At 44.3% G+C, this 13,607-nt stretch overlaps 1 protein-coding gene across 2 annotated transcripts in view; it reads left to right on the forward strand.

Moving 5' to 3' along the window:
* The window catches only part of SYN3 (synapsin III), a 548,825-nt gene that overhangs the window by 79,216 nt on the left and 456,002 nt on the right, over nucleotides 1–13,607 (forward strand). For both annotated transcript variants that reach the window (XM_025398719.1, XM_025398718.1), the window contains exon 3: nucleotides 318–375. In XM_025398719.1, coding sequence (XP_025254504.1) covers nucleotides 318–375 — 58 coding nt within the window. The remainder of the gene's footprint in view (nucleotides 1–317; nucleotides 376–13,607) is intronic.

A 13,607-nucleotide genomic window follows, 5' to 3' on the forward strand; every position in this document is an offset into this window, starting at 1 on the left:
CTGAGTGCGATGGCGAGCACCTGTAATCCCAGCTACTTGGGAGGCTGAGGCAGGAGATTTGCTTGAACCTGGGAGGCGGAAGTTGCAGTGAGCCGAGACTGGGCCATTGTACTCTAGCCTAGGCAACAAGAGTGAAACTCCATCTCAAAAAAAAAAAAAAAAAAAGACTGAGAAAATCAGCAGTGAAGGTGGGAGGAGACAGTAGGATGGCCGAGGATGTGTCTCAATATGCACCTCTGGGGTAAGGCCTGTGGGAGAAGGGAGAAAAGAGTAAAACAGCCTGCATCCTTACTCAGCTGATTTCTTCCCCTTTACAGGTCAAAGTATTTCCATGGGAAGAAGGTGAATGGAGAGATTGAGATCCGAGTGGAGCAGGTAGGTGGGAGCTTGTCTTTAGCAGTGTCGTCTGACCTTTTCTGCAGCTGGGACTGTTCTTACACGCAATCTTGGTCCCCATCTTATGTGGTCATAATGAGCTAAGATTACCAGAAAAGTCCAAGCTTATACCTGGGAGTCTCATTAAATTTCAGAATTATTTGGGCCAGTGGTTTTCAACCTTTTATATTTTAGCAGAGACCCTTTCTTCAAGGGAAATGTCAAATAGGAACTCATTCTACAAAAGAGAGACACGTAGAGCTGCTTTGATGGAAATAGGCAGGTGGAGCCCAACGTCTGTCTGTTCCATACTGCTCCTTTTGGCCCCTGGGGCATCTCCTTGCAGCCACCTGGGCTAGAGAGCATGGTTTAGGAACATAATGAAGCGCCTTGAATCCTGCCTCTCTCATTTTCTAGATTTTGGGAAGGTGACTTAATCTCTGTCTGCCTCAATTTCCTTGTATCATTGTGGGGATTAAATTATTTAAAACCTCAGAAGGGATCAGAACCGCAAATACTATCTCTTGCTATTGCTATTAATATCAATATCCAAGTCCCTTATTTTATGTGGAAAGAGACACGGATTTGTTTAGGGCTGTGTAGGGAGGCAGTGGCAGAATCAGGAGTAGAAGGTATGGTTCCTGGCTCCAGATCAAAGCTTTCTCCTATTCGTTCAGCAAGGAGCTCCTCTCTGTCAAACACTGTGCTCAGCCTTAGGAGAGCACATTTGAGCCTGGGCTCTGGAGCCATACTCCAGATTTGAATCCCAACACCACCCGCTACTAACCTTGTGACTTATGCTCTCTCCAGCTCAATTTCTTCATCTGTCCAACTGGGGCAATAATAGCATCAGCCTGCGTTCATAGGGGGCTGTGAGGATCAAACGAGTTAGTCTGTGAAAGGTGCTCAGAACAGTACCTGGCACATACTGAGCACTTAGTAAATGTTACCCATTTATCATCAGCATCATTATTCGTTATCCTCCTACTCCTCCTCCTCATCAAAGGCAAACAGTAACTAACATAGACAAGGTCCTTGCTGTAAAAATGATTTCAAAATACAATTTTTAAAATAGGGGAGTATGACTGTTCTTCTCCCTGCACTTTTTGAGCTTAGTGTGTCAGAGAAACAGAAAGGTCTCCTAAGCATCAAACTGAGTTGGTTTAATATTAAAACACCTACACTTTGAATTTCAGTTTGATTCTGTGGCTTTCAAGTCAACCCAATGTCTCCTGGTTTTCCTTCCATGGCAGAGAACAGGTTATTTTTGTTCATTTTGCAAATATTTGTCAAGAGTCTACTATGCTAGCTAGCTAATATGTGGAGAACGAGTATATAGAAGAAGAGGCCCAGTCTCCAAATGCCTGTGGTCTAGGAGGAGAGGTGAGCTAAGTCTTTTTTCTTTTTCTTTTTCTTTCTTTCTTTTTTTTTTTGAGATGGAGTCTCACTCTGTTGCCTAGGCTGGAGTGCAGTGGCGTGAAATGCAACCTCTGCCTCCCGAGTTCAAGCTATTCTTCTGCCTCAGCCTCCTGAGTAGCTGGGACTACAAGCATGTGCCACCATGCCTGGCTAATTTTTTTTTATTTTTTTATTTTTAGTACAGATGGAGTTTCACCATGTTGGTCAGGCTAGTCTCGAACTCCTAACCTCAAATGATCTGCCTGCCTTGGCCTCCCAAAGTTGTAGGATTACAGGCATGAGCCACCGCACCTGGCCTACAGAACAATAACATTGATGATGGTAGCAAACTTGTATTGAACGTTTACTATTTGCTAGATGCCATATTAAGTGTTTTCCATGCAATAACTCATTCAATCCACACAACTTGCCTGTTGCTGAGGAAACTTGGGCTCAGAGAGCTTAATAAATTGCCCAGGCAGGTCACACAGCTAGTAAGAATGCAGTGAAGCTGGGGTTTGAACTTACAGGTAGAAACCAGGGATCAGAGGTCCAAATTTAGTGCTCCCAGCAGCAGAGGTCACAGTCAACTGAAAGACTCAGATGTGGCCTCGAGGAGGGAGTGGTGTTTGAAATAGATCAAAGGATGGATAGGATGTCAACAAGTGGAGATGGTGGCATGAAGAGTGTGTGAATGGAGGAGGCAGTGTGAGCAAAGATAAGGAGACCAGAAGTACAGGGTATGGAGTGACAGGAAGTGTGGTGTGGTTTTCCAAAACAGGACACATCATCTTCCCCTGCACCCACCCTACTCCTCCCTAATTCTCTCTCTCAGTAAAGAGTGTGACCATCTACCTTCCACTTTTACCAGAAACCTGCTCCGGCTCCCGAATGTGTCCCTCTCCCTGTACCACTGGACCCATTCAATGACTGGATCCTGCTGACTCCACATCTGATACTTCCTAGTCCCTGCACTTCTCCCTTCATCCCCATCACCTAGATCCTTGGCTGGACCACCCTCAACTCTTGTCCAATCTTCCTCATCAACAGCCTCACAACTTCATGTTTTCAACCCATCTCCAATGTATTCTTCATACCAAAGCTAGAGTGATCTTCCTCAAAAAGCAGATTAGATCCTTTGAAGTGTTAGCTTTACAATCCTTTCCTCAAAGACTCCTTCTCTGAGCCTTTTCCAGATTTATATCAGGTAACCTGGTTATTCCCTTTCATAGCTCCTCAACTTTTCCTTCCTGGCCCTTATCTGAGTTTTTAGCCATACATTTTGAGTGGGATGATTTGCCTGAGGGTAGAGACCATGACTGTCTGGATCTCACCCTAAGTAGCACTGGGCCTGGCACAAAAGAGAATTGAAGGAAATATTTGCAGAATGAATAACTGATAGATTCTACAGATTCCAGGCTGCTTGTGAGTTTCCAAGGGCGGTAAGTCACCATTCACCGCTTCGTTTTTTGACAGTCGCACCCTGTTGCCAGGCTGGAGTGCAGTGGCGCAGTCTCGGCTCACTGCAACCTCTGCCTCCCGAGTTCAAGCGATTCTCCTGCCTCAGCCTCTCAAGTAGCTGGGACTACAAGCATCCCCCACCACACCCAGATAATTTTTGTATTTTTGGTAGAGATGGGGTTTCACCATGTTGACCAGGATGGTCTCAATCTCTTGACCTCGTGATCCGCCAGCCTTGGCCTCCCAAAGTGCTAGGATTACAGGTCACCGTGCCCAGCCACCACTTATTAATCTCCCCTCAAAACTCTGGGTTTTCCATAAGCCATCTGGTAAATACTTGGTTGCCAGCTGAGCTCACCCTGCCTCATCCCATTTGTGGAAACCCCAGGGGCATGTTTTAATTTTCCACTTTTATCTCAGCAATGCCAGTGGCCCAACTTGTAGGTACAAAATCTATGAGCAGGACCATCAGGGAATTGCCCTAAGAATAACTCACCCCGGGGCTCTGGGGCCCCTCGGCCCGTCTATGAGGTCTACAATCACACTGAAAAACCTTGGCTAATTTAGAGTCATTCTGATTTCCAGCCATGCCCCTCTGTGAAAGCCAAAAGGTGAATTAGCCAGGAAACCAATTAGCAGGTCATTTGGGCATTTTTCCCCAGAAGACATACCTTTCCAAATCCATCTTGGAATCAGAATCACTTGTCTTTGCCCATCTGTATCAATGGGCGGGACACACAAGTAACCCCCCCAGGAATCTCACATGCATCCTTTAGCACTTGGGAAAAGTCTCAGGACGGAAGCCACTGTTTAGTCTGAGCTGGCCTCACATTTTGGGATCCTGTCTCCCAACCAAGGGCCAAATTAACCAGATAATTGCACTGTCTGGGTTTTGCTGGACAGAGCAAATGAGTTAGTTGTGGTTGGCCTAAAGGAAGCCTCCACCCATTCTCTCCATCCTCTTCCCCCACCCCCCATCTGAGTCTAAAAACTGCTTGCCTCAACTTTTACAGAGCCAGGAATCAAGAAACCCTGGGGAGGCCCGTGGGGGAGATAGCATCATTTTGCATTCTGTTACCCAGAATGCCCTACTGGCTCTGCAGGGCCCTCACAGCAGTATCCTAGTAGGGTCTGAGAGGATCAGGCCAGGATGGTTGGCATGTCAAATTCTCCTCTGTTTATATTTGAAGTAAAGGGTCTTTTTCTCCACAGGCACAAGTCACCCCTCTGTGGGACCAAGCAATGAGGTTGATGAATGGATTAATATTAAGTAGACTCACAGTTCTGGGACATCAGTGGGCTAGGACTTGCTAGGGTAGAACCTCAGTCTCTGATTTTTAAGAGAAGACTGAAATCACCACCGCTAGGCTTTCCTCCGTGTTAATGGAGGTACCGAGGCAGAAAGAACACTAATGCCTTGCTCTAGCAGGCGGAGAAAAAGGCAAGAGAAGGGTTTATACCTGCCCTTGAGCAACTCCCAGCCCGATGAAGGAAGCCAGATGACCCATGGATTTACGTATGAATACTAGTTGCTCCTTTGAGTACTGTCCTTGTGTAATATTGGGTTGGGTTGGAGTTAGGAAGCTGTCCAGGGGAGGCTGCTGTTGGGAGACTGTTCATCTTCTGCCCTTTATATATTTAACATCAATGTCTTCTGAATGGAAAGGTGAGATATTCCCCTTAAAATATTTTAAACACTGCAGACCCTGTATTTATATTTTTTTATATGCACTTCAGCCTTCAACCCACAGTTCTTTCTGGGACAACATTTCTTAGAATGGACCTTAGCTGTAGATACTGACCATAAAGACCTATATTTCAAGAAACAGTTGTCAACAAGATAGAGAAGTGGAGGTTGGATGTTAATTCAGTTTGGTGGTTTGGTAACAGGTTGAATATCATCCTCGTTAGGAAATGATTACTTGATAGAAATAAATACACCTTGGGAGAAATCTAATGGCTTGCCAAAAGGCTTTGTACTTGGCTTTGTTCTCCTTCTTACTAGTGACTTATGAAATTATATATGCTAATGACTTTTACCTAGACGGGAGAGAGAATACGTAGGATTAAATTTGATGTGATCAAATTGAATAGGAATACAATACAAAGTTGAGTAGGTGGCGGCAATTCCTGCAGCCTCAGTGAGAGTGCAGGAGAGTGCAGGTTCGGCTGGTTACAGTAGCTCACACCTGTAATCCCAGCACTTTGGGAGGCCTAGGCAGGACTGCTTCAGCCCAGGAGTTCATAACCAGCCTAGGCAACATTGTGAGACTCTCTCTCTACAAAACTAAAAAAAGATGACTGATGACCTCAAGCTGATGGGCTGAGTTCAAAAACTCAGCTGTGAAGGAGCAAGATTAGGGATTTTTTTTTTTTTTTTTTTTTGAGACAGAGTCTCACTCTGTCGCCAGGCTGGAGTGCAGTGGTGCGATCTCGGCTCACTGCCACCTCTGCCTCCTGGGTTCAAGTGATTCTCATGCCTCAGCCTCCTGAGCAGCTGGGATTTCAGGCACATGCCACCAGGCCCAGCTAATGTTTGTATTTTTAGTAAAGACAGGGTTTCACCATGTTGGCCAGGATGTCTCAGTCTTCTGACCTCATGATCCTCCCGCCTTAGCCTCCCAAAGTGATGGAATTACAGGCATAAGCCACCGCACCCAGCCAGGGAGACCTATCTTACTAACATCACATGAGAAAAACCAAAAAGACCTAACATTTGAGTTGAGCACAGCTTAATATGTGCGGGAGGAAATGTGGTGTAGGGGTTAAGATCGTGGCTCCAGCGTAAGATAGACTGAAGATGAAATCTCAGTTCAGTCGTATTTTAGCTGTGTTTGCTTTTTACCTAAAACGTCTCTAAATCAATTTCCTCACCTAAAAATGATGATAATAAATTTATTCCCCAGAGTTATTGTGTGAAAAAATGAGTTAATGTAATATGCTGAGCATTTGTTTCTGGCACATGTATTAGGTGCTCAATAAACTACAGTTGAGATTTTGCTACTCCCCTAAAACCTGATATCACTTCAGGCTGCACTATCAAAGCACAGCAGTGAGAATGCAGGAAGGTGATAGTTCATACACTCCCTCTTATATGCACACACACACACGCACACACACAATGCTAGTGAGACACTCTAATAAAACATCCAGTTGTGTGTCACACTGGAAGGGGTTCGCAGCAACCTGGAATGCCTTCTGAAAAGGGTTTGGAGTAAGAGAAACTAAGGCCAATAAGGAAAGAGGATTCGTTTAAGGAGCTGGAGATGTTTAGTCCGGAGGAAGAAAGGTCTCTGATAGGTCCCAGTTTACTCTTTACAAATATGTACCTCTTGAACAAGTATGGTTGATAAAGTGAGTTACCATTTGTTGAGTCCTTATGAGATAAAGCTAAATGCATTTTATGGTTGAAGTAGGCACCTCCATCTTTTAGAAACTGAGACTCAGAGAGAGTAAGTGGCTTGCCCAGGGTTGCCCAACTAATAGGTGGCATGGGTCTGTTTTTGAACCCAGCCAGTCTGACTTCAGGGTCCTCTTCTTATCCACTATATATATTTTTTTCTTCCAGTGTTGTAAATATCAAGAACAATAACCAAAAGTATTGATTAAAGCACTTGATATGCATAATCTTATTTCAACCTCACAATGCCTCTTTAAGATGGGTACTTTGAGCTGGGTGCAGTGGCTCATGCCTGTAATCCCAGCACTTTGGGAGACTGAGGCAGGTGGATCACCTGAGGTCAGAAGTTCAAGACCAGCTTAGCCAACATGACGAAACTCTGTTCCTACTAAAAATACAAAAATTAGCCAGGTGTGGTGACGCACGCCTGTAATCCCAGCTACTTGGGAGGCTGAGGCAGGAGAATCACTTGAACCTGAGAGGCAGAGGTTGCAGTGAGCCAAGATCGTACCATTGCACTCCAGCCTGGGCACAGCAAGAACAAAACTCTATCTGAAACAAACAAACAAACAAACAAAAGATGGGTACTTTGACTGTCCCCTTCCGCAGATGAAGAAGCTGGGGCTCAGAGATGTTAAACAAGCAGAAGAAATGGGTGATAGAGGAGGAATCTGAACCCAGGTTTCTGTGCTGAGCACCACCCTCTATTGTTCCACTGGGGTTCGAATTCAGTCTATTGGTGCAATCCTACAGGAAGATCGATTTCAACTTGGTCTACACAGAAACTGTTAAGTAGTGCTGACTAATGAGGAATGGGCCATGCTTCTTTGGTCGGTAAGGCGTCTCCTGTGCTGGAAATGCTGTGGCAGAAACTGGGTGGCTAACTTGGGGAATATTTCACAGGAAATTAATGTGCTTAGTAGGAGATAACCTTTATTAATCTTTTTTTCTTTTTTTGGGGGGATGTAGTATATTCAAATAGTTAAAAATTGAAAAGCTACACAATGGTATGTGGTGAAAACTCTGCCTCCCACTCTGCCTACACCAATCTAGTTCTCTTCCGTGTACTTAACTGTTATCACTAGTTTCTTGGGCAGCTTTCCAGAGAAGTTTTAAATGCAATGAGCAAATACATATACATGCTTTTCACAAAGGGTAGTTGGTCAGAAAAACATTGACCATACTATGTATTTCAGAAGGAATTTAATAAGGAGGATTGATTACAAATGGATCAAAAGAGGAAATCATTTTACCCAGAGGCACAACAGTCCTACATTCACTGTTTATCACTGTCACTATTGTCACTGAGGAATCAGGAGCCTGTACTCTTTTTGTTGTTGTGGTTATTTTGTTTTGTTTAGTTTTTGAGACAGGGTCCCCCTCTTTCACCCAGGCTGTAGTGCAATGGTGTAATCACAGTTCACTGTAACCTCGAACTCCTTGGCTCAAGTGATCCTCCCACTCCGACCTCCCAAGTAGCTTGGACCACAGGTGTGCACCACCATGCCCAGCTTTTTTTTTTTTTTTCTTTTTTTAGTTTTTGTAGTGATAAGGAATCGCGATGTTGCCTAGGCTGGTCATGAACTCCTGGGCTCAAGCAATCCTCCTGCCTGGGCCTCCCAAAGTGCTGGGATTACAGGTGTGAGCTACTGCACTTGGCCAAACCTGTGCTTTCACTGAGGCTGCAAAAATTGCCACCACCTGTTCAAACTGCTGTAGCTGTTGGTGAAGCTTCTGTAACCCACTTAAAGCAGAATTGTTGCTGCCTTCTTTGTACCTTCAGTTCCTGCATGAATGCCTCCCATTGGTAGAAATGAGCTGAAATTATGTGGCTAAAGGATCTGGGGAATGCAGATTTTAGGCTTTCAGCTCCCATAGCGCAGGAGAGACTATAGAAGGATGAGTGGCAATAGACAGTGACTGGCACAGTCCACCCCTTTGGCTGCTCGACATCTACACATACCTTTCTACTTATCCACACTCCTCTGCACCCTCATTATTCACTTAATATTTCTTGGAGTTTATTCCGTGAGAGTATATGCAGACCTGCCCCATTGTTAATGATGGCCTGGGGTCTGTCATGTGGATACACCATAATTTGTTTTCCGTGATTTTACTATTATAGACAATGCTAAACTTGTGTCATTTCAAACATTTATTAATCAGTCTGTAGGATTCACTTCTAGAAATAGGATAACTTGTTCCAAAAACATTGCAGGTGGTGGATGCTGTATTGCACATTGAGGAATGAAGGACTTTTATTCCAGCTGCTGGAATTGCTACCAGAAGGTAGCCTTCCTCTGTCATTCCTCCTTGAAAGTGCCTCAGGTGAGGAGAGCTGCCTCTCCCAAGGTCACGTCTCCTTCCTGGTGGCAGTTATATCCAATGACTGGCTGTCAACGGCTACAATAAATCCCTGTCCCCATCACCCCAGTTTGGGATAACTCTGAACGGCTATCCAGCTTCAGAGCTTCTTGCAGAGTTGCCGGAGACCTCTGCTGAGACAGCTGTGTGGCCCAAATTCTCACAGTCCTGCATCCTTTCTTTTCTTCCCCCTTCCAGTGATGGCGATCCCAGAGAATTCCCTAATAAACCTCCCCCAAGGCTAATATCCATCCCAGGGTCTGCTTTCCAGAGAACCCAACCTGAGAGAACACATTTATAATTTTGATAGATATTGCAAAATTACTCTCCATAGAGGTCATATAGAATTCATCCGTAAGACTCTTCTGGTCTTGATTTCTGGGACTGTACGTGACCCGTGAGTTCTGGAGTCCATCCTGCACAGAATGCTCTCCTGGTTACAGCCCAGGCATGAATGCTGAACTCTGAAGTGCTCCATAATTTGATCTTCCTATTTGACCTCCTTGTGTTTGAAATTCACCAGAGCTTGGTGTTTCTCTGCAGGACTGAATCGGACAGAACTCTACCCGCTCTGATCCACTAAGCCTTGTTTTGTTAACACAATCCTGCAAGATTTATTTGTTTGGCTTGGCTTACCCTGACCTCAGACGTTCTGTTTTGTATTATTTTTAAAAGCGTGCAGGTCTCCATGGAGGCCTTTTTCTTTTCAAATCTAAGAACCAGCTGGGGGGATAAAAAAAGCAGGTGGAATACTAGGGCCCATTAGCTGAAACATAACTCATTAGAGGAGCGAGTGTTTCCCTTCTTAACCGTGGCATTGATTATTGTAGGTTTATCAGCTTCCTGGGTCTACCTTTAGGCTCATCAACTTAAGAAGTCTACAGAAAATGGAGAAACAATAACATTGATGATGGTAGCAAACTTTATTGAACATTTACTATTTGCTAGGTGCCACATTAAGTGTTTTCCATGCAGTAACTCATTCAATCCACACGGTATGCCTGTTGCTGAGGAAACTGGGGCCCAGAGAGCTTAAGTAAATTGCCCAGGCATGTGACACAGCTAGTAAGAATGCAGTGAAGCTGGGATTTGAACCCAGGTCTATCCGACTCCAAGGTCCTAGTTCTTAACCAGAGTACATCTATCAGAATATATGCTGGTCATGAACTTGTCTTTACAAAGCTTTTTGCCTTTCCCCTCTCAGCTTGAGTACATAGCCCACAGTATCTTCCTATCTCACCCTACTCTTTTGATCTACTGGGTAAATTACAAATTCATATGAGATGTTTTCCCAGCAAAACAGTCCTCTTTTCTTGACTAACCCCAATGGTTCTTATTCATCATTTCATGTTTCTGGCTTATTCTTGCGTAGTTTCTCTGTTAACAATTCTGTTTCTTTTCATTGTTTTCCCCGAAGGGTTGATGTTCATTATTGTCTTTAAATGTAGCTCTCCATCTTTATCTTTTTTTTTTTTTTTTTTTTTTAGACTGAGTCTCGCTTTTTCGCCCCTGCTGGGGTGCAGTGGCTCGATAATCTTTTTTTTTTTTTTTTAATAGAGACAGGGTCTTTCTGTGTTGCCCAGGCTGGTCTTGAATTCCTGTGCTCAAGTGATCCTCCTGCCTTGGCCTCCCAAAGTGTTGGGATTACAGGTGTGAGCCAACACGCCCAGCTAAGCTCTATGTTTTTAGACTATCTGGATAGTATAATAGCTTGGACTCTCAAGCCAGATCAACTAGGTTTGAATCCTGGCTCCACCACTTCCTGAGTAACCTTGAAGAGGTAATTTAACTGCCTCAGTTAAATGCCTCAGTTTCCTGATATAAATGCCATTTAAATGCCTCAGTTTCCTGATATAAAATAATTAATAAGTGCCCATATAGTTGTTGTGAGACTGAAATAGGTTACTGTAAGACTGCATGAAGCACTTGAAGCAGAGCCTAGCATATAGAAAGTGCTTAGTAAATATTATAACTGTTTTTATGATCAGCTTCACATCATTGAACACATTTGCCTGAGTAATTTCTAGGCTTCAGTCTCTTGAAGCATGCAGAAATAGAAAGGATATAATCCATGCACTAAAGAAGTTTGCAGTGCAGTTTTTGGGATAAAAAATCATAAAAAGCTCATGTTTCTCTGTGTGTGTTGATTATTTACACATATGTTCAATCATAGTTCCCACTGATACACAACATTCATTTCTGGATGGCACCTGTCATCCATTTCTAACTTCTTGATAGTAGATAGCACAGACTCTGGACCTGAAGAAAAAATGCAATGAATGTTTGTTGAGTGATTGTGTGAGTGAGTTGAAGGTGTAACATAGTCATAGAAGGATAGAACCAGGGAGTGTCCTAGGAGACTGTCTAATCCTGCTCCCTTGTTTAACAGCTGAAAGGTTCAGAGGGTGGAAGTGACTTAGCACACACATGAAATTATTGTTGGAGTCCAAAATGTGGAGAGCACTAGCTTTCATCTCCCAGGTCACTGCTTTTCCTACTACAATTCTCCCCCTGCCCATGCCATCTTTTGTTTTTCCCTTTTAAGAAGCCATTAGTCCCTTCTGATGGTTTTAATAGCAAGCAAAAAAATAGCAAAAACAAATGAAGTTTATATTTTTCACATTTACCTGTGAGAAGCCTTCTTCTTGGGAGGAACCTAGGATAGAGTGCTGAACCATAGCTGATAGCCAAAGGAGAGCTCCAAGCAGTGAGGGCTTGGGAATGCCAAGACCAAGGCTGAATGAGCCCCACTGATTCTAAACACAACAAGGACTGCGTTGCCCGTTGCATGACCCTTTAGACTCTCCTCTTCTTTTCTGCTGGAGGAGAGTACAGCATCCTGGTTTGGTAGCACTATTTAGCACCCGCACTGGAGATGAGAAGGAAGGAGGGATGGGAGTCAAAGGGAGTTCATCCTCTTGCACTAGGAAACCCAGCTCAGAGTTCCTTAGCCTTTAGCTGCTGTGTTTGGAAATTCACGTTCTTTACTGCCGCACCATTTCATCAGCATCAGCACGGCCCCCTGTTAGTGTCATTGATAAACGAGACTCCAGTGGAAATGAAGTGGACATTCTGAAAGAGAACTCAGTAAGCCCTTTCACTTCTTGAAGGATGTATAACAAACAAAACAAACAGAGCTTGTCTTATCTGAACCTGTTCCTTCATTCAAGAAACAGTCACTGAGCACCTGCTCTGTACTTTGTCCTAATGACAGAGCCCTCCACACTCAAAGAGTTCTTTATCTGGTGGGAAGATAGACATTGAAGGCAGTGGCCATAATGTGTTGCGATGAGGGCTGTTGTAGTGATTTATCTAACCTTGGAATGTTCTCAGGAAAGACCTCACAGAGAAGCTGATGTCCAGCAGGGTTTGGGGACAAGAATTAGGTGAGGGTGAGTGGGCACATGTGCACACTGGGCCTTTTAGCTAAAGAGCATGATTCAAGTCTCAGCTTGTCACATACAGGGCAAATGACCAGGGTATGCCCTGCATGAGAAAGGAGGTGGGAGACGAAGCTGACAAAGAAGGTGGAGGGCGATCTATTCAGGGTGGGCTATTAGTGCAAGGCATGCAAGTAAGAATTGTGTCCTAGAGGCAGGATGTACGTACTAGACTTTTTAAGCCACGGAGTGCTGCAACCATGATTTCATTTTAGAATGCACAGGCTGACAGTGGTCTTAGAAGATTGGCTGGATAGGAATGGTGGCTTGAGACTGGAGGCAGAAAAACTCAGCTCTGGATTTGGTGCAAAAGATACCTTATCCTTGAATATGATGCTTGGGTAGGAGGCACATTTAAGGGACTTCATAAGTGTTAAGTGAATGCATGTACATCCTCGCCACTGTGTTCCTTAGCCACTTGAGCCATTCTCATACCTGCAATTCATATTTGAAACTAGAAGAGAAGAGATGACCTATTTTTCTCAAGACTGACAGGATGGAGTCAAACGCACATGATGTGTTGGAGCTGGCATTTCTTGAAAGTGAGCCATTGCCAACCTCCTCTTGTTCACCACCTTAGTCCAGCCACTTGGAGTAACCCATTTCACACTGCACATTTCAACTTTCTCCCAATCTGCCTAATCCCCAGCCTTGTGATTCCTTCGTCTGTTGATGATCTCCCTCCCCATGCACTACTGCCCCCGGTTACACCACTTCTCCAGCATGGCCTTCAGCTTTTGTGTGGCTAGTCTACATTTTCTGCCAGCTCTGCTGTTGTCTCTACCATTTGGGGTCTGGCCCACTCCCTGATGAGAGGAGCCCCCACTGGGCTCACCCCGGCCCTGCCAGCAGCCTCTGCCTGGATGTGCTTACACACTGGATTTGAGCCTTTGCATTTCAGTGGGAATCAAGGGTTATTAATTAACCTAGGGTGGAACCTATTATGAAACATCCCAGAAAACTGGAATGAACCAAAGAGACTTCTGAACTCACAGCAGGGAAAAATGCCTTTTAATTGACTTGGATGACTTCACCGCAAAAATCTGTCTGGCTGTTATGCTAAACTGGAAACTAATCTATTAGATTGTCTAAGGAGTCTCCTAGCCCACTCTAAGCAGAGTCTCCTGAGGAGGGGAGTGGGCCGACATATCAACAGGACTTATGCATTG

The sequence above is a fragment of the Theropithecus gelada genome, chromosome 10 (assembly GCF_003255815.1).
Source record: "Theropithecus gelada isolate Dixy chromosome 10, Tgel_1.0, whole genome shotgun sequence".
Taxonomy (NCBI): Eukaryota; Metazoa; Chordata; class Mammalia; order Primates; family Cercopithecidae; genus Theropithecus; species Theropithecus gelada.